Source organism: Aulonocara stuartgranti (assembly GCF_965226115.1).
Source record: "Aulonocara stuartgranti genome assembly, chromosome: 19".
NCBI classification, from domain to species: Eukaryota; Metazoa; Chordata; class Actinopteri; order Cichliformes; family Cichlidae; genus Aulonocara; species Aulonocara stuartgranti.
This window is the reverse complement of record NC_138955.1, coordinates 25,794,550-25,816,225: the sequence shown is the minus strand read 5'-3', so window position 1 is coordinate 25,816,225 and position 21,676 is coordinate 25,794,550. Positions and strand designations below refer to the sequence as shown.

The window sequence follows — 21,676 nt, the reverse complement described above, 5'->3', positions numbered from 1 at the left end:
AAAGTAACTAATTACTAGGAAAGCGTTACTTTAAAAGAATGTTTAACCCTCTGGGGTCCAGGATATAACTGCCTGTTTTACTTTTGATTTTACCTCTACATTTCACCTTGGCTCGTTTGGCCTCACATGTCTGAATTTACTGTTACTTTTTCATTTTGACATACCGTGTTAACACAATTGATCTAAAATCAGACAAAAACATAAAATCAGTGTAGAAAAAAGTTCTTTTTTTTACTGTAACAACCACAACAATGTTTAATGGATCATTTTCATAACTTGAAATGCAAATATAAATTGTAAATTTTAAAAACTTGTGCACAAGTTTTGCAAACAACAAAGTTATTTGCAGCTATTTACCTAAAAATTATAACGATTTCAAACTATTTACAGAACAATCAGGTGTTCTGCATCAAATGCAGATGCCACAAAGATTAAATGCACCACTTTGCATTTAATTTCTGGCTTATTATTAATCTCCGTTGTCCTGTCTCCCTTCCCTCATCCCCAACCAGTCGTGGCAGATGGTCGCTTCTCCCTGAGCCTGGTCCTGCCAGAGTTTCTTCCTGTTAATTAGGAGGTTTTCCTTCCTGCTGTTGCCAAGTGCTTGCTTATAGCGGGTTGTCTGATGGTTGGGTTTCAATATGAGATGCCTTTAGGGAGCTGTCAAGGCACTTTATATCACTTTATGCCACTGTTGTCACCTCTAGAGCTGATGATATTTGTGCTTTATAGATACAGTTGAACTGGATTCTATTAAATTAATTCAAATTTTGCTGTTTAAAGTTCAAATGTCATTTTTTATCCATAATTCAGTAGTTCATACGTTAATTGTAAATTTAGTTTTACACATTTTAGTTTGCAGATTATAATCACAAGTTAACATAGATAATCAACAGGTCAAAGTTCAACTTCACTTGGATATCATAGCATTGTTTTCATTTGCCATTCTTGAAAACCAGACAGTAGTATAAGAAAAAAAACATATCTATTTTGATTCGATCCTGAGCACACTTGCTGCACAGTGTACAGCCCAAGCTTTGCTCTAGATAACGATTGAATGGTGAGGTTATAACATTGTTCTGTCTAAACTATCTTATGTTAATATTTAATACAGTGTATTACAGTATATCATACTCTGAGTTGTGGAAAAGCCATTCAGTCATCCTCTCAGTTGTCATCACAAGTGTGAGAGATGTGAAAATTAATGATAGCTGTAAGCTATCACCCACTTGGCAATATAAACTACACAAGTGTAAACAAGTCTGTGTCAAAATGGCTGCGAAGCTTTGAAGAAAACATGACTTTAACACTGATAACATTACATAAAAACTCCTTATCAGGCCTGTAATTGTGTTAGGAATTGGAAAAATGGAGGGATTCTCCAGAGATTTCATAACCTGTTTCTTATTTAAGGTTGAAAGTGTTTATTTGATCAGTTGTCTGTCAGCAAGACTGCAATAAAAACTACAACAACAGTTTTTTTTGACAGTTTGTGTAAAGTTAGGTCATGAGCACATGAAGAACTCATTAAAGATTTGGATCGCATTAATAGTGCATGATCAGAGCCCGTCCCGTTCTTTCTGTTTTGCATTGTGTGAATTCAGCACGGAACGGAGAGAGCAGACCTTTAGATATGCGATGGCAGGAAAAGTACAGATGGTTCAAAAACTGCATTTCTCCATTTATAGGTTTAATACATTTTGGCACAGCAGTGAAAAAAATATGTGAAAAATGATTTGCTTCTCATTTATTTTGGAAAGCATAAAATTCCATCAGCGGCTCGCTGACTCATTCTGTTCAACACCGACCGGCCATCTTCTCTCAACCTCAGTGGAATAGCCAAAAGAAAGTATGTGTATGTGAGTTATGGTGGCCCTCAGTTAACTGTTAAATAGCTCACCTCAGTCTTTTCCTGTTGTCACCACTGGTTTGACGAAAGAAAACTGTTGATGTGTTGCACTCTCTGCATTATCTGTTGGTGACTGTGTTTTAGATTGACCCCTACTGTATGAGCAGAAATGTAACAGGTACTAGCTGTGGGAAAATTTGTAGTGCAAGTTAATGCATTATATAAAATGAACAGAAATCACATTTTACTAGCTATAGCATGCCTGGTTAGCAGGGTTAACCTCTGACATAGTTTCTGACCAAAATGATGTACAACACTGAGCCATTTTGAAACAGATGCAAAACAAAACTGGTGATGAAGATGCCCTCTAATTATTTGTTCTAATTTTTTGCTAATTTGTTTTGGTGTTGTGTCTCCTCACTTTCTATATCTGAAGATATGAATTGTATAGGCACGGTGGTTAGCACTGTTGCCGCACAGCAAGAAGGTCCTGAGTTCAATTCCAACATCAGGCTGGGGTCTTTCTGTGTGGAGTTTGCATGTTCTTCCCGTGTTTGCGTGGGTTCTCTCCGGGTACTCCGGCTTCCTCCCACCGTCCAAAGACATGCAGCTTGAGGGGATAGGTTAATTGGATAACCCAAATTGTCACTAGGTGTGAATGTGCAAATGAATGTGAGTGCGAATGGTTGTTTGTCCCTGTGTGTTAGACTGGCGACCTGTCCAGGGTGTACCCGCCTCTCGCCCTATGACAGCCGGGATAGGCTCCAGCGCCCCCCGCGACCCTGAAAAGGATAAGCGGAAGTGAATGGATGGATGGATGAATTATATATGTTGTTATTGGAGCTATTTTGGGGTACTAGGATATGGGAAAGATATTTACTTTCACATTTTCTCTCATGTTTTAATGTTAAATCAAACATTATATGGGATCAAAACCCATATAAAAATAATTTTTTCATTCTTTTTTGGCTGCTTGGAGAGGATTTTGCGTTTTGGTTCCTGTTTTGCATGAAGGGACAATTGAAAACACAGTCGAATCATGAGATTTTACAACAATTTTGAGTTTTAATGCTTGTCGCATTAAACCCTGACAACACACTAAGCTCCCAGCGCTGTGAGGAATACTCAACAATGTGTCCTGAGCTGTGGAAATAATAAAAGAAAAAGCCTGCACTGTGAAAAAGAGCTTCCCGATGGACACATAATTTCTGCCTGTACTCCGTCTCTCTTCGCCATGCTTTCTTTTGATAAACAGGTGCTTATGAGCCATGATTTTACATGCGTTGCTTGCTCTTGACTCATGCTCTTTTCATCTGCGCTGCTCTGTCCTGTGGCTGCTTAATTTAGAGGCATTTACATATGAGCTGGGAGCTGTCCGAGTCCTTGGGGAGGCCTTTGAAGCTGCGCCTGCAGAGAGGAGAGGTGGGGAGGGCTGCAGAGGGCTGCCTGGGATTGTGGCGTGAGAGAGTGACTCAAAACCTGCAGCAGGAGTTAAGTTGAAGTTGCAGCTTTGACCTTCTTGGTCCAGTGAAGACCAGGCCAAGTTAACAAAGAACTCAATATTAAAATGAGTCTTCAACAGCAATAGTAGTGACATAAAATGTTTCTCTATCAATGCCTTGAAGATGAGCACAGACACAGATTCATCCTTATATGTTGTGCAGCCAGTGCTTTTAGTATTTTGGAAGCGTGTGTGAGAGCCTGAGGTATTGTAATTTCTGGCACCAGGACTGTTGCGACAAGAGCTGGATCTAAAACTGGTGCTAGGGTGTGAAGCAGCTCACACTTCGGCTTTGATGGGAGAGGAGGTTCCAACTAAAGATGCAGCTCAGTCTCAGAGCTGAACACGCTGTAGTGAACTTGTAGGAAGATCCCCATATGCTGTACGATACGTGATAGGATGTGTAATCTTTAGTAAAATCTGAAATTTTGATTTCGTTTTGTTGTATGAATTAGGTCCTGTTGCCATAGTAATGAGATGGACTCCTGCACCTCCCTAACCTTTGACTAGACAAGTAGTTAAGAAAAACAATGGATAGAATCAAATGCTGATAAATACTATTTTTCCCCCGATACATCCCATATGTCACTATTTGCATAGCACACTGTTTTAACCCAAATGATACAATTTACTTAAACAGTTTTTCCTTGTATACATATAAAGGGAGATTTGCAACACATTAAATTCAGCTCACATGCCTCGTTCTCTCAGGTATCCTTATTTATAAAGCACGTAACATATAAAAGTAGTTCTACTTTCTCTCTTACTCACATATTCTCAGTTAGTTTCTTCCACTGTAGCTACCATATGCATCTACTACCTGGATCATACAAGCAACAAACAGCATTTTTTGGACCTATTTAGTTGAGTCAGTTTCACTGCACTTTTAGCTCCCTGGTCACTTCCTTTCCCCTCAATGATTAAATGCCAGATTACTTCCTGTCAGGCTAATTGAAAGCTGTTAATCTGGAAAGAATTAGTAAGCAAGTCTATCTCATTTGTACCCAAGGTGCATTTGTCAGTTTGTTTTTAAAGACTTTTTCAGATGGTTTCCGATAACTGTTGTACTGAATTGGAGGGAAAAAAAAATCTCCTAGAAAACATACATGAATATGAATATCAGTCTAGTGATGCTGTCAGGCTTTCAGTCAGAGTGAAATAATGTTTTACTGTAAAGCTAAAGAGCAAAGCTCTGGTCTTCTACTCAGGTCAGAGTAAAACGAGGGAGTCAAGTGAGCTGGCTTCCAGCTGCAGACGGGGAAACTGAGGTTGAATGCTGATGTCAGGATGGAGGTGAAGGCTCACAGAAAACTGCAGCTCGTCTGCTCAGCAATCTCCCTCTTTATTACATAACATCCTTAGATAACCCTCCTGGCTCTGGCCCCGTCTTCTGTTCCATCTTTTTGCTTCAAAGTTGAGAATTTTTATTTTCTAATGTTGTAAATATTTAGTGTTGGCCCCTGCTGCTCTGAATACTCAGCTTTGTTAACTGTGTTAAAACACTTTGTGCAGAGCGTGCAGAAGCCTCCGGGGTCCTGGCTGCTACTCCTGTTTTTAAGAAGAATGAATGACTTATGTTTATTTTTATGAGCCTTGTTCTCTGCTCACTGGGTATGTGTAGATTTTTGACATAAAGAAAATATGAAGGAATCTATTTAGAAGACAAACACTGGTAGCAGAGGGAGCTTACTTACTAGCTGAATGAAAATCATTGGATGATGTCATAATGTTGACCAACGTATGGACTAGTTGCCATCTCTTCTGTTGCATTTGCAGCTTCTAGTTACTTATCAGCAATATGCTGTTTAGTAATGGAGCAATATCAGCTTACACTCCACTGACTCATATTATTATACGTTCAAGTTTGAAAGTAGTTCATACTACATAAACTGACTTATTACTTCCACCAAGGTGTTAATGTTTTTGCTACCGTGTGCGTTTCTGTAATTCTGGCTGCAAACACAACAGCTCAAAAGGTTTTGAATGAATTCTGATAAAACCTTGTAGACGTATAGAGTGGAGTCATGTAAATAATCACATCCACCAAGATCGTCAAGGTCAACTTAATGATTTATTGGTGGAAAATTGACAAAATACCTTCTAACTTAGAAACTATGATTCTTCCAAGTGTGGTGTCTACTGTATAAAGTTTTTAAATGTCAGGTCACATTTGACCTCTGACCTCTCCTACAATATGGATCTGAAGGTCAACAAGATAATAATGCTCTGTAGAGCTATTTAAAACCATGTTTCGTACTGCCACTGTTTGTATTGACATTTAGGCATACAGAGAATGATATATGAAGATTCTAAATATCACGATACTTTGGACCTCCGACCTCTTCAAGGTCAATAAAGTCAAACTTTCTTGAAATGTCTTGCCTTCAAAATTATTCTTAAATTCTACTGCCTTTTCACATCTGATCTTTATCTGATTTTTACTGCGCTACAAAGTTCTTAAAGTACGTTTAAAAAACAATAAATAAAACAAAATTAATATATAGACAATACAATACTATTACCCTTAATGGTAAACACAGCCCAGAGAGTGGGCAGTGTTTACCTGGTAAAGGTTGCGCCTTCAAGTGCTTCTTTTTTTGATGCTTTGTAATGTCGAACAGAGATGCAATTTAAGACAGGATTTGCCTTAAGCTGTTTTCATTTCTAGCCTAATCTCTCATTTATATTTTACAGCTTTTGAGGAACCGTATGTATTGAACCTATAAAACTGCTGATCTCTCGGCACATTTTTCATTTGATACGTCCAAAGACAGTTTTGTTTTCAGCTGCATAAGCACCTGCACACTGTGATAATTCTGTAAAGACTCGTTAGAGTTTAAGTGGGGATGACACCAAAAATAACTGAGCTCCAGGTTTTGTTTTCTTTGTATACACGTGAATTTTAGTGCGTGTACACCCCCTGAAACCATGTTCCTGCTTTTAGACAGACCTTTCTCTTTCAGGCGCCTCGGCAGTGATGTGTTGCAAAGCCGACAATAACACGGCTGAAAAGAGTCGTAGTGTTATTTTTTTACTTTGTCTCATTCGCTGATGTTAAAAGTATGGTGTGCTGTTGATGCTTCGGGCCTTTCTGCTCAGTTTTTTTTTCTAATGCCGTCTTACTATAATAAGACTGTGAATCAGTTATGAGTATCATTATTATTAACACTTATACTGAACCCAGACTAGTGATATCAGTGCTTTAGTCTTAACCTCTGGGGCTGAAGCCAGCTGGAAAAAACTGCAGTACCTCTTATGGCCATGTCAGCAATGACATTAAAAAGCCTGTTACAGTGGTTTTCGGCTGTGTGATTACCACATGTTAAAGAAATATGTATGACTGCTTTCATGCGTCTCTAAAATTAAAAACATCCTGTCTCAGAGTGATGCTGAAAACTAGTTTGTGAATTTATTATGTTTAAACTGGACTGCTGTAATTCACTATTATCAGGCTGTCCTAAAAACGCCCTGAAAGGCCTTCAGTTGATCCAAAATGCTGCAGTGAGACTGCTGATGGGGAGAAGAAAGAGAGAGAATATTTCTCCTATATTGGCTCCCTGTTAAATGGAGAATTTAATTTAATTTCCTTCTCCTCAAATAAAAGGTCTTGAATAATCAGGACCTAATAATGTAGTAGTACACTGAAAAAATAATTGGATTGGATTGACATGAAAAAATCTGTACAGTACATCGGTTGCAGGAAGTAAAGTTATGTTTAGTCAACTTTATGTTTTTTATAACTGCACAACTTTTACATGTTAAATTAACAAGTTATCAAGTTTGTCAAGTTATCTCATGTTAATATAGCACAAAAATGTTTGTTCACATTTAAACTTTTTTTTAAAATGTTGAGTGTATTTAGTTACCTTATGTTAAACCGATATAATTCTTTCATTTTAATGTATGTGTTTGTCTTGATAATCAAAAATTACAAATATCTGTTGGTCTATCAGCTAGTAGACCTGATGTCCTCTGGTTTGTCATGGGCATCTGTGTTTGGAGTGTTCATCATTCTCACAGTAGTCTCCTCAGTGCTGTGAAATGAGCAGTTTCTGCTCTGCATCAAACCAAAGCTGAGGAACCTGTAAGATTCTGGGCCAAAATATCCTTTAGCTGGATGAACTGGATGAGTCTAGGGAAGTCAGTATGTAGGGAAGGCACACCCACAGCACTCTGTCCTCTGAAGAGAAGAGAAGTAGTTTCCTAAAAGCACACTGTAAAAATAAAAATCCTAATATAAAAGTATTTTACTGTGTATTTTACAGTTTTGTACTGTTCTTCTAGAATATCATTAAATTCACATAAATAGACTGTGATTTCACATTTCAAATGTAAATTACCGTAAAATCACTGCAATGTAATAAAACATAATTTTCTGGTTTTTTTAAATGTATTTGTCTGTATATATGCAAATTTAGATTGTTAAAATACATTCACAAATGCATCATAATTTCACAAATATTTGTCCGTTATTTGAAAGATTGAACTGTTAAATTCAAATGTAATGCTATGGAAAAATATATAAAACAAACTTTTTTTTTACATCAAATAATAATAATTATTATTGCTTTTGAGGGCGATCGTGGCTCAAGAGTTGGCAGTTCGCCTTGTAATCAGAAGGTTGCCGGTTCGAGCCCCGGCTTGGACACTCTCGGTCGTTGTGTCCTTGGGCAAGACACTTCACCTACCACCTACTGGTGATGGCCAGAGGGGAATTATAACGGGGAATTGTAAAGCGCTTTCAGGGGTCTCAAAGAGCGCAATATGAATGCAATCCGTTATTATTTAAACCAACTGTTAACTGTATATTTCTGTACATTTAAGTATTATTATTATTCATATTGCCGCATTCATTGACCTTGTTTATAGGTAAGTTCATTGTTTAATCACATTAAATTGTTCCTAATTTAATGTTTAAAAGCACTTGAAAAAGGCAAAATCCCATGTAAAATTAGGGCAACAAACTGTATTGTCATTACTGGAAATAACCGTATTTTTATGAGTAAGTTATTTTCTGTTATTTTACGGTATTATTTTGGCGCCCCAGCTGCCGGAATATTACTGTTTTTTTAAGATGTTTTTTCTAACAATGCATATCCATAAACTGAAGCTTGACATTGGTGTTATGGCTGCAGTGGTTTAGTCTCTCTTTGTAAGTGCTGTAACAGATCCAGGAGTCCATCTTCAACTCTGTCTATAGTCCATCTCTGGTCCTTGAAGTCTTCATGGATCAGATATTGAGCAACACTGCATGTCTTCATCTGTTTAAGAGATTAAAATGATTGTTGCATATACTTCATATTAGGAACACGGTTATTTTTGCTGTATTTTCATCCACATACTGATGAGGGGGAGAGAAAAAAATAAATAAAAAAATAAATACTGTCATCGTCATCATCATCGAGCATTTTTTATAAACACCAAAAAATGTGATTTAACCCGCTGGAGTCAATGCCTGCGACAATGTGTCAAAATCACATGACCTATTTAAGGTAGCCTCGCCGACTCTCCATTTGGACAGTTGACAGCCAAGTAAAACCAGAGCTATGATAAATATTTTGCACCATCCTTTTTCAGAATACTGTCGTCACATTTAGTGCAGGAAGAAACGGTGAAAAAACAGATTTTCTAAGACAAGAGCTTACAACCTGAAAGTGCTTGCGAGTAAAACAACCCCTCACCAAAAAACACCCATGTCAATCAATCAGAAAATAAGATGGCAACAAGTTGTTGTTGTTGTTGTGTAGTTAGTGCATAGGCTTGTTGTTCTTTATTGCTTTATGTGCTAACATAAGTAATTTTATTTCAGGTACCTGTGATATCTAAAGCAGCATTTCATGTCAACAAATAAATTAAAGGGAGTAAATGAAAAAAATGACTAAATACTGAAATCGTATGTAGATCAGTCAAAGCGAACCAGTCTACAAAAGCTTTGAGCAGAGAAACATCCACAGACATACTCAGAGCTATAATATATTTTCAGGGCTTGTAAACAGGATACAAAACATTGGGATAATTTTTACATTGAAGCTTGGGTCAGTGTAACTAAGTGTAACTTATTACTAAACTAATAGTAATAAAAATACTTTTTAGAAAAAGAATAAAAAACAAATCTATGGAGAAATAAGCATCCCAAACATATGTTTCAACCAGCCTTAGTTCAATATTATAGTTTGTCTTTGGGATGCACAAAAAGATAGAGATCCTAGTGTTTCTGTGTATGAAAAGTAACATGTAGTAATCCAAATGGTCAAACACCGGAGAACCAGTTCAGTGTATCGTTTTATCAAGCGTTTACCAGCATCTATTATTCTGCTTTACTGACAAATTTTGAAAAACATTTACAATCATTAATCTTAAATGTGATTCTCTATTTAAATTCTTGGCTGGTTTAGGTTCCTAATTGTGTTGTGAAAGATAATGATGGATTATAGAGGCTAATAACTATGTTTTCTCTGTGTTTTTCTCAGTTTTGCTGGTTTTCCCCCCGTTGAGCTTTGAGCTGCATAACAATTTATTTCTAAATGACAAAATGTCATTTAGCTGTAATTTTGATGGATGCTGAAGTGCGGCTTAGAACATAATAGTCTCTCTTGTTTTGCTGCAAATCGCTTGACCATATCTGCCAGTTTCTCTATCAAGAAAATGAATACAAACATGGTAGCTGCTTAATGATATATATTGTAAAGTAATGAAAATTGGGCTTGCTGTTATGAATAGGAACACCTCAGTATCTTTACTACTTGATGTGGTTGTAAAGATGCGTCTTATTTGTTGCACATATCCTAATTTGGGTAGTTCAAGTCTTAATAGTAGGGTTATTTTTGTAGTCGTGAACATAAAGCACTTTTTGAATGAAACAATTAACTTGCAGGTAAACTAAAAACAACAAAAGCACACTGTAATTAGAGTTTTCTTTACTCCATAATTCATTTTCCCTTGTGCAGCTCTTATGTAAGCACATAAAAGGTCTCTAACAAACTTTTTCAAAAGTTTTAATTGCTGCTGTGGGCGGCTCCGATTTTCTGCCTGTTTTGATTACATGTAAAAGTATTGTTGCAACAAAATATCAGTCTCAACATTTCTACACGTGTTTCAGGGTTTCATTTTCCCCATTGTGATGACACTGTTAAGACAGATTTGACATAGATGCAACTTATAATAACCAATTTCTCTCTTTTCGTACTCGTCCCGCTCCTTCCCCATACCTTCCTACATTTCTAATATTTCTTTTTTTCCGTTTTCCTTCCTCCTTTCACTGCTGCTCAGGGCATCAGTAGCCTGTTCAGCTCTCTGAAGGTGGTCCGCCTGCTGCGTCTGGGCCGGGTGGCCAGAAAACTGGACCACTACCTGGAGTATGGTGCTGCTGTTCTGGTCCTCCTGGTCTGCGTGTTTGGACTGGTGGCCCACTGGCTTGCCTGCATCTGGTACACTGTGTTTGAAATGATTTCAAAAGTCATTGAAGAAACCTTCCCTTGTAGTAACATCTAAAGGCTGCTGCTGGCTCTTCTAGGGATTTACCTAACCTCACTGCACCTAATTACTCATGCATGCTCATTGCTTCCTTGTCCCTATCTGTGTTTTAAAAATCATACACTGCTGTTCTGCTTTGTTTAGTTTCTTCCACATGATATTGAGTAATATGCTAATTTAATTTGCCCCATAGCAAGATTAGGGGAACAGTTCCCACATGAAAGCACAGAAACCCACTTCAAATCGTTCCTTAATTTCACATAATCATGAACATTTAACACAACAATATTTTTCTAACGTATTGCTCACTGAAATGTAGTCCATGGTCATTTTTGTACATTTCTTGTATTCTTGTAAGTCACTCAAGTTACTTAGTTAAATACTTCTAATGTATACTTCCAAAGGTGCATTAGTTTATTTTTATTAAGATTAAAGTGAACAGTCCATAAACACACCTAAAGTCTGTCATATGATAAAGGATTAACGATTTCAATAACCGTAATGAATATTTACTGAAGTTGTTTATTCACTACTGTAAGCAAATAAGAAAAGTGTCAGATTTTATGCGCCCAATTAATGAAAGAAATAAAAACGGTTTACATATTTTTTAAAGAGTTTTCCCTTCATCTAAATCATAGTTGTGATTGCTTCTGTAATGAAACAGTTCTTTCCTGCATTATGTTGTCTGTCATTTTCTTTAAAGCCTACTATATTTGCACATTAAACCTGTAATGTTGAACTGCCGCATGCTTTAAATTTGGGTTGGGCAGCATTTTTTTAACCAGAGCACCACATTGTCTTACATAAAGTAAGCAAATGGCCAACAGGATAACTAAATTGATACATATAAATGTATTTGAAAGAAGACGGTGATATTTAAGCACATTTACAGATTTGTTGAAATCAGCTTTCTTAGAATATAATCTCTCATTTAGTCAAGGCTGCTGAAAGTAAATGGGGAAGAAGATATTTCATTCAAATCTCAATCTAATTGTTCAGTTGTCAGACTAGCTGAATGTACTTAAACTACTTAAACTAGGTACTTAAATGTATTCAAATTCTGATTTTGTCCCAAACAGGTACAGCATCGGAGACTACGAAGTTATCGATGAAGCCACCAACACCATCAAGATGGACAGTTGGCTTTATCAGCTGGCTATCAGCATTGGATCGCCTTACCAATACAATGCCAGCGGTTCTGGAGAATGGGAGGGTGGCCCTGGCAAGGATTCTCTGTACATCACGTCCCTGTATTTCACCATGACCAGTTTGACGACCATTGGATTTGGAAACATTGCCCCCACCACAGACGGAGAGAAGATCTTTTCTGTGGCCATGATGATGGTGGGATGTAAGTACAAGCTATGTGTTGTTTGGGCTTTTTGGTGATTTTCATGGGGCAAACGGGTATTGGCTGATGTTTTGGCCAGTGAAATGGTACTGGAGGCCATTTCCACCCAGTAGTTGTCCTCTGCTGCTGTAATATTCTTTGCAGACATTAAAGTTGTCTGAAGGAACGCTCGTGATGGAGTTTTGATATGTGCTGACATAACGTGGTGTTTGAAAGGTTCAGGTGTTGTTAGTTAGTCAGTCCAATGCTTTATTTCTACGCTAGTAATTTGAATGATTAAAGATATAGTTGAACACTTAAGACATCCAAGAGGTAATTACTAATGAATTTACTGACAGATAAATCAGGTTGAAAATTCTTGTTGCACAGTCATTTGTGCAATCACACTCAGAATTCACAATGAATGGACCACAATGAATACTTAACATTTTAACTACACCAACTTTCGACTTATGATATTTATAAGGTCAAAATTTGTGCTTAGGGTACACCCCATCACAAAAGGATAACATCACACCTGGCCAAATGCTAGAAAAAAATGCGTTGAGACGCTTTAAACATTCAAACGTGTGACTAAAGGCGTTGTTAAAAACAATGTTAAAAAAAAGAGCCCAAGAGAAAAGCATGTTGGAGTTGTCATGGAAATGTCCCAGTGTTGGCCTCATTTGCAGATCATTCTTGGATTAAAAAACATGGTTATTCATAACCATGACACAAAGCAGACACACACACATGATGTATACGCTCACAGACTTTTAACATCAGTGCCCCTTGTGAGGACACTTTTTACCTAAACTCTGGACACGCCAAGCCACATTTGGAGTATCATAACTGTGCACTCAGATGAGTGCTTCGGCTTAGTATGAGCTGCCGCAGAGCAATTTAACATTATAATTAAGCAGTAATTTTACAGTCCTGCCTTTGTTGCAAAAGGATTCCTGACTGTCTGTCGATGTTAGGCTTTTGGGCCGCGTAAAGTGTCCATATTTTGATAGATTCTGGTCAGCTGTGTGCAAATAGGTTCATTGTATGTTTGACTGCTGTTCTCTCAAGAGACTGTAGTTGGAAGGAATTTGAATTAGTTCATTTTTGACTGACATACTTTAGTTATATTAGAATGTAAAACAAATATAGTACAATACCCACTCTATATCCTATTTTTACATTTTTAACAGGCTATATCAGGGTTTAACATACCCTGCTAATCATTATCATGATATTCTTGGTATCTAATATTGACTTCTTCACAAATCCCACATGATGTTTATATGCAGCAAGCTTTAAGGTTATTATTGAACAGAATATCACAGTTGATTTAAATAATGGAAAATATTAACAGGAAAATTGCTGCTGAACATATTAAAGGCTTTTGCTTGGAAGCACCATACTGCTGATGAAAGCAGGAGATAACCAAAAAGAACAATAGAAGGCAGCGTGAGGCAGAGATGAAAAATGGAAAATTGTGCTCCCTGTGGTTAACCCGAAGAATCATCTGAACAAATGACTTAGCGATGTAATATTTCACAGTGAACGGCGAATCCTGGCACGGTCCTTTTTTTCCTTAAAAAAAAAAAAAAAAAAAGTAATTTCATTATTCTGCATTTCAGAGAAAAAAAATGCTCACATGGAAATCTCATCCGGCTTCATCTTCAGCTTGTTGAACAGAATCACTGCTCTGAATCTTATTTGTCCCCTTGACCTTTCCCAAGTTGCCAAAGCCTGACTATAGCTCATTAGTTACGGTTTCACAGGCTCATGGTGGACACTACATAAAGGAATGAAGCACAATGTTCCCACATGTTATATTTCTTAAAGTAACTGAGTTGTGTGGTAACCTTAAGAATTGGTCCTGGGATTTATCTGAAGATAAGTCAGGATCTTCTTACACTGTGCATTTTATGTGTGAATACAAGACTTTAGAAAGTAGAAGTCAGTTCAGTTTTATTGAAACAACAAATAACAAAAACAGTCACCTTAAGACCTGATAATAAAAAAAAGGAAACCCCAACAATCACACAACCTTGTATGAACAAGCACTTGGTGACAGTGGAAAGGAAAAACTCCCTTTAACAGGAAGAAACCTCTGGCAGAACCAGGCTTACGGAGGAGCAGCCATCTGCCTTGACTGGCAGATGTTTTTGTTTTTTGGTTTGTCTGATATGGAGGGAGGATATGATGGAGCATTTGTTAATATGAACCTGCAGACAGGATCATGGCTCTGCTAGTTCGAATGGACCAGGACTCTAGTTTCAAATGTTATCAGTCCAGTAAAGGGCCATTATGAGTCAATGTCACTCCCGTACAGTTACATCCACAACCTGTTGGGCAATGACAATTTTTATGCACCACTGCAGTGGACTTTAAATCAGCATGTGATTGAAGTGTAGCCTTTCAGCCTTAATTCAAGGGATTTTACAAAAATTACTTTGAGCTTTTGAAAATGGGGGAAATGGTAGCTATTCCTAAACAGTTACCACAAAATCTCTGTGAAACCCATTGAATTAAAGTTGAAAGTCTAACACTTCAATCACATATCAGTTGTTTGATTTAAAATCCACTGTTGATTCACAAATTGTGGATGAAAACAGCACCCACAAAGTAGCAGGTTCATTATCACCAAATTTTATAGTTAATGTGCACAAAAAAGGTGGGGGATGTTTCCGCCTAAAAGAGGTGGAATAAATGCATGAATAAATGTTAACATGAGGCGGTGGCAGTGGTTAGACAGGAGATGAGTCTGTTAAGCTTCAATGAGACTCAAATTTTCACATGCTGTTTTATAAAGCACCACAATATTAGAAAAGCTAATTGCTTGGATTAAAATAACCCTTTCACATGTTGGCAAGTTTGATTTTCTATGCTATCAGGCTGACATAATCTAGTTTGCGTTTCTATTTATTACTGAGATAAGTAGAACAAATGGGCAATAATGCACTGTGGACTAGCACTTGGAGTCAAAGTATAGGATAAAATCTGTGAAACTAAGCAATTAGTCCAAAAGCAGACATCATGTGGCCAATGGTTATTTTTAAGTGTTCGCTTGTTTTCATATCTTTCATTAAAGCATTTGGCAGTTTTCCTCATACGTGTCACGTACAACTTTTAAAGCCAGTTTTCAGTTTGCCAAAACTCCATGAAGACTCTGCCTGCTTGGCACAATTTATTATCCATTTGAGTGGTATAAACAATCTGTTTGATCCTGTTTGTTCAGTGGTTTCTCTTTAAAAACCTTTCAGTGTTTTTGAGGAAGATGAGTTCTCCCCTCCTAAATTGTATTGCAAAAGCATTTCTGTCTGGCATTCTTGATGCTTCTGCTGGCCTGATGGGGCTTGTGTAACAATGTCTATATCCTGGAGGAAAAGTTACTTTCAGGTCATCAATTATTTAAGTGTACGCACAGTCTGCAAAACTGCAAATACAGATTCTTACACCGTGTTCTTTTTCTATCAAGCAGTCCCCTGGAGGCTTTGTCAGGGGAATGACAAACAGAACAGTTTAGGTAGAAAGGTCAAATAGTTACTTTAGCTATGACCTCTAAAATAGGCATTCACATTGTCAACAGCAGTGTGAGTAGTGTTTTCTATGATTATGTTTCTCAGAATTACACGTTTAAGTGAAATCTCTCTCGTTGTACAAGTCACAAATCTTCAGAACTCATAAGTGTTATCACAACCACAATATTTTACACAACTCGAATCAGGAATCCTGTACCTGTCTTGTATTTTGCAGTTGTTTCACTTGGCAAGAAATAGTTTTTTTCTGTAGACACAACTTCCTTAGGGAAAAGCTGCTGTACATTATTTATCACATCTTTTATGCTAGAACAATTTAATTATGGTCGTTCTTTTTTTTATCCTGTGCAAATAAGTTATGTGTGTCTTTAGAACACTGTGGCTGTAGTTAAGCATTTTTGTCGAGTTTATCATTGTAATCATTAGTTTTAAGTCTTGTTGAGGGCAACATTGTCACGGCCAGCGGGGGCAGACCGTGTGGAGAGTGTGTGTGGTGGACCCAGGCGCGAACACAGGCGAGGAGATGGGAGTGAACTTAAACTGAAAGCGAGCCTTTATTTGGGCTGATGCAGACATGAACTTAACATAACCACATAGACATGAAACATGACATGAACTTAACCGCATACACATGAAACGTAGACGCAGGAACCAGGGACACTGAGTACAGGCGGAGATGACAGAAATAACTAAGGTCTGAACAGCAACCTAGAATTTAACTAGATTGAAAATGAATACAAAAAAATACATAAAACTCAAACACTGGGTCACACGACCCAGTACTGTGACAAAAATGGTGCTTGTAAAGTAGTTTTTTGTCAGTCACAGCTCTATTTCGCGCACTTTCTGGAATATTTTCCAGCACTGTATTAGAGTTTTCAGTCAAATTACTTCAAACTTTCATACATATTTAAATATGTATGAAAGAGCAAATACAGTAACACACTGTCCAAGGTTTGTATTTCAAGGTTTGAAATACACACATTCAGTTTTGTGTCACTGCTGCTCATCCAAATTGTCCCTTTCAAGCACAACCCAAGAATGCTCTACTGGGCTGAGATCTGGTGGCTGTGGAGGCCATTGGAGTGCCTTGTTTTTCAGTCTTCTGTTGTCTAATTTTGGCCAGTTTGTGCAAAATGTAGCCTTAGTTTCTTGCAGTTAGCTGCTAGGTGTGGTCTTCTGTCGCTGTAGCCCATCTGCTTCAAGGTCAGATGTGTTGTGCTTTCAGTAATGCTCTTCTGCATAACTTTTTTGTAACGAGTGGTTAATTTTTTACTGTTTCCTTCCTATCAGCTCACAGTAGTCTGGCCATTCTCTTCTGCCAGACCATTCCCTGTAAAGCCTGGAGATGGCTGTGCTTGGAAATCGCAGTACATCAACATGTCTGAAATACTCACACCAGCCCGCCTGACATCATCAGCCGGTATCTTTCTTCCTTATTCTGATGCTCGGTTTGAACTTCAGCTGGCTGTCTTCATCATGTCTACATGACTAAATATTTTGAGTTGGTGCTCACAGGCTGATTAGATTTTTTTTTTTTTTTTTTTGTGTCCCGTTTGGATCTTTAGCCATCAGAATTGTTGTCTTAAGGCCAAGAAAGATGCCAAGCGGATTTATTTTACCAAGTGGATCATCATGGCCTTGCCATATTGGTCCATTTGATTGACCTTTATTATAATTATGAATTTATTTTATTTTCAGTTGCAACAAACGGGACAGACATGACTGGGGGATAGGACAGGGAGAAAGAATGAAAGAAAGAGAGGGGGAGAAAGAAAACCAAAGGGGAGAAGAGACGGTGAGAAGGGGGGGAAGAAAAAAAAAAAAGAAAAACAAACAAAACACCCGGATCACCTGTATGGAGAAAAAAAACAGAAGAGAAAACAAACAACAAAGAGCAACATAATAAAAAAACGGCACCATCACAATAAACTAGCTAGCAGTAGATAACAGTAGATACTAAATAATAAACGATATTGTGCCGCACGCAAGATAGACAGCGCACAATGTGCTTTGAGGCAGCAGCCAAGAAAGCTGTAGTCTGTGAACACCCGAGTGTACACCTGTGTGCACACCTGTGTGGATCAGCATGCTTGTATTCCAAACGTTTCTCCATGTAACGATCTGCTAGGGAGTGTGGGGAGCCATAGCATAGCCCCGTCCCCCAGGGCATGAAACAGGTATGGAGGAGATCCAGGCCCCAGATATCCAGAGGCCCCAGAGTACAAGGACCCGAGGAGGACCACCAAAGGGGGGGGGAACCGTGCCACCCTCCTGGGAAGAGCTGAGTAGAGCCCCAAAGGAGAGGTCACCCCGCAGCTACGGAGCAGAGGCCAGAGGGGGTTGCAGTGGCGTGCCCGCGGGCTCTGCCGGCAGCCAGCTGTGCCAGAGAGGACCGAGCTTCAGGCCCAGAGGCCTGAGGGCATCCCACCCCCCGGAAGGAGCCCAGCCGGGCCACAGGCGCCCGGCCCCGCCAATCGGCCACCAGGAGTGAGCCGGTACATACATGAGCGCCCAGCCCCAGACGACAAGGACCACCAACACACCAACGTCTGAGGGCATCAGCCACCGGCAGGGAGTGTGGTGAGGGGAGATAGGGCTCCGTACTTTAGAGGGCCTGAGATGTCCCCAGAGAGGTTGAGTCTAAGACCCAACCTGACATATAGACACAGACGAACAGGCACACGCAGACACAGACGTGCATTTCCACCCCATATGCACCACCAAATACTCGGCACTCACCCAACGTGTAGACAGACACAAATAGACACTGCACAGACAGTCGCACTCCCCAAACATACTCTATATCCCAGGTCCAGGTACCCCCGCCCTCAGAGGGGCAAGCCGCACCTAGACCCAGGACATGTAACCCTTCTCTCTGGGGTGGAGGCAAGCGGACCACCTCCTTATCTGCAGTAGCGGGGAGGCCCCGCATTCCAGACCCCAGTCTGATGGCCAACACCTCCTCCCAGCCCCCCAGCTCTGACGGCTAACAGAACCGGGGTGAGTGAAGACCTCAAACCTCCCTACGCCCGCTCATATGTAGTGTTGCTGTGTGCTGTTCTAAAGTGCATTTAAAACACAGGAGAGCATGGTACTAGCTTCCTCTCAGAGAGCAGCACGGCTCTTCCCGAAGACCCTTAGTGTCTAAATGGATTTAAAATTGAGAGTAGGGCACCAGCGCCAGAGGTGGGTTGGAGTACACCTACCATCCTCTGGATGCTGTAAAACGTGCCCACCCCCAAGGCCCTATATGTATGTGTTATGTGAGAGTGTGAGTAATGTGGATGTCTAGGTTGCAGAATAAAATTGAGGCACAGGCGGCCAGAAGGGGACAGAGGGGGAGTGCCTCCCCTGCACCCTGGTGACATACCTGCACCCCAAGCCCTGCGTGTGTGGGTGGGTGTGGTAGAGCGGGAATAGGGAGGCAGCTGAGGATGGGGAGGGAAGAAAGGGAGGGGCAAGCGGCCCCTCCCTGGGACCAGCTCCCCCGCTGACCTCAGTAGGCACCCCCACACTCTGGAACCCACCAGGGCAAGGGGGCCCAGGCCCATCCGGACCGGGGCCCGCAGCAGCAGCACCGCCCAGCCCCACAGAGTCCGGGGCAGCCCACCCGACTCCACCCCAGAGAAAACTGCACCCACCCCATCATCCAATCAGCTCCCAAACTACACAAGACAATAGACACCCAGGTTGAGTTCATTCTCCACCTCTCCTATATCTCTCCCCCCACCTGCAGAGTGAGGTCCTGTAGTGAGGAGACCACCTGCAAAGATATAACAACCTCCCCACCAGTTAGAGAGCCCCCTAGTAGGGCCAATGCACCAGAGGTCCCCTGCACTGGGGCTGAGCCCCCCTGCACCCACCCGCCCACTGCTCCGGCAACACAACAGCCAGGACCCAAGCCCCCAAGGCCCGGCCAGCACCCCAGACCGGGGGGCGGAGCACCCCCAGACCCCCAAGCCTCCACGCCCGTCCCGGACCCTCCCAGGGGCAGCCAGGCTACCAGGCCAGTAACCAACGTCCGCCAGCACAGACCCTCCCCCATCTCCGCTGTACGCAGCCACAAGGAAAACACCATCCAAGAGCCCCAGAGCTCCTAACCAGGTCATGGCCACATCCCCCAGGTTAGTCCCTCTAGGGAAACGTCCCTAGGGACTCCCCAGACGCCCTAAGGCCGTCCCTACCCCCATATCAACCACAATAGCGAAGGCAGGACCAAACCATGACCCCCCACCCCCACTAGGTGATGAAGCCGATCAAAGGAGCCCAAAGGGATTGATCAAATGTGATGGCAGATGTTGTATCAAGACTAATGTGATCTATTAGATGGTTTCTATATTGGTTAGAATTAAGATTATTTTTATTTTTCCAGTTAATGAGGACCATTTTCTTGGCAATGCATAGGGCCGTAAAAACAACGTGGGCTGTGTTTATTTCTGCAGTGACCTCATCCAAGTTGCCCAGCAAGCATACTAAAGGGGAGGCTGGAATGTTACATTTCAGACACTTTGATAAGTCTTCACATATCTCACGCCAAAATTTCTGAACTGGTGGACAGAACCAAAGAGCGTGGATGTAATTGTCCAGTGTATTTGCTGTGCAGTGTGAGCAGGCTGATTAGATATTTGGACACTGGAACAGGCTTCTCAAGCCAGGACTTTGCATGACATCATGCTGGCTCTGTTCACCTTTTATATACAGGAATAACTGGTCCACTGTACAGTCTTTCTGATGAAGTATTCCGGAGTTTTACCTGTATAAGGTTACAGGTAAAAATTAAACCTTCAAAAAGATCTGGATATTGTGAGCATTTTGAATAATATTTTTTATTTTAAAAAATCAACAATATTGTCCCTAAAAATGTTCGTTTTCATGCTGTTTTGATTTTCAGCTGAGAATCAATCCCGACTCAAAGCCTGTGGTTGGGATGAACCGTGTCCTTCAGCTTTATTCAGTATAGATTATGGATGTGGAGTTCACTTGAATCAAAAATGTAAGCGTTATTGCAGAAAGCACTGCTGTTTGGATTTAGGGGTTGAAAGATTTGTTTTTGGAACAAACAAATAGTTTTTGGCAACCTGTCGTATCATCTGACTTTGTCCATTTTAAGGACAGGGAAACAAAGCAACACACATCCAGAAACAGCTTGCAGCCAATGGCTATTTTTAGGTGTTCAAGTTTGTTCTTAGCCTTCCTTAAAGTGTTTGGTGGCATTAAGCAGTGTTTCTCTTACACATCCTATAAAAATGTAAAAAGCCAACTTTCTCTGTTTGCCAAATATCCAAAAGATTCCAGCCTGTAGAAAGTGTTAAGTTTGGCCATTTTAAAAACACTATGAAGATTTTTTTTTACTCAGCCACTTTGTGAAAGCCAACATTTTGGAAAAGCAGTGTTTTTATAATTTTCTCTTTAACTGATCTGTTCCTACCCTGAGGTTTAGTATCTGGGCCAAGCCAGAACCTCCTTGGGCCGCTCTACATATTGTTTATTTCTGGCACCTGGACCTTAAACAGCCTCGGCTCCGTAGTAAACAATAGAGAGACATGATATGTTTTTCAGTGTCTGTTCTGTCTGGCTGTGACTGATAGTCCTCTTGGCATGGCAGCCTCTCACACAGGCTGTGGGCAGTTTTACTGATCTCAGCAAGCAAGTGCTGATAGTGGGACAGATTCATTTTGCTTTCTGGATTTTTCCCGAGACTTACAGTGCATTACAATATAAATAGTCAGATTTACACCACCGTCAAGCTGCAGGAGAAAAAATATTTCCAACAAGGTGCCATTTAAGCATGGTTTATAAGCTTGAAGTGTTCTGCCTGTGTTGTAGTCCACAGATCAGTCACTGCTGTTCTCATTAATGAGGATTTTGGGATGCCGAGTTGTGAAAATATATTTCTCTGGCATAATACCCATGATGCCATCAAAGAGCAACTCAGTACCAGCTCTTTAAAAAGTTCCATGTTCCTGAAATTCCTTTAAAAAAGGAAA

At 40.0% G+C, this 21,676-nt stretch overlaps 1 protein-coding gene across 1 annotated transcript in view; it reads left to right on the top strand.

Annotated features, from left to right (window-relative positions):
* kcnh5b (potassium voltage-gated channel, subfamily H (eag-related), member 5b) overlaps nucleotides 1-21,676 on the top strand; it is a 190,240-nt gene that overhangs the window by 41,263 nt on the left and 127,301 nt on the right. Inside the window, exons 7-8 of the mRNA XM_082517231.1 lie at nucleotides 10,620-10,777; nucleotides 11,903-12,174. Of these exons, the coding sequence (XP_082373357.1) occupies nucleotides 10,620-10,777; nucleotides 11,903-12,174 (430 nt within the window). The remainder of the gene's footprint in view (nucleotides 1-10,619; nucleotides 10,778-11,902; nucleotides 12,175-21,676) is intronic.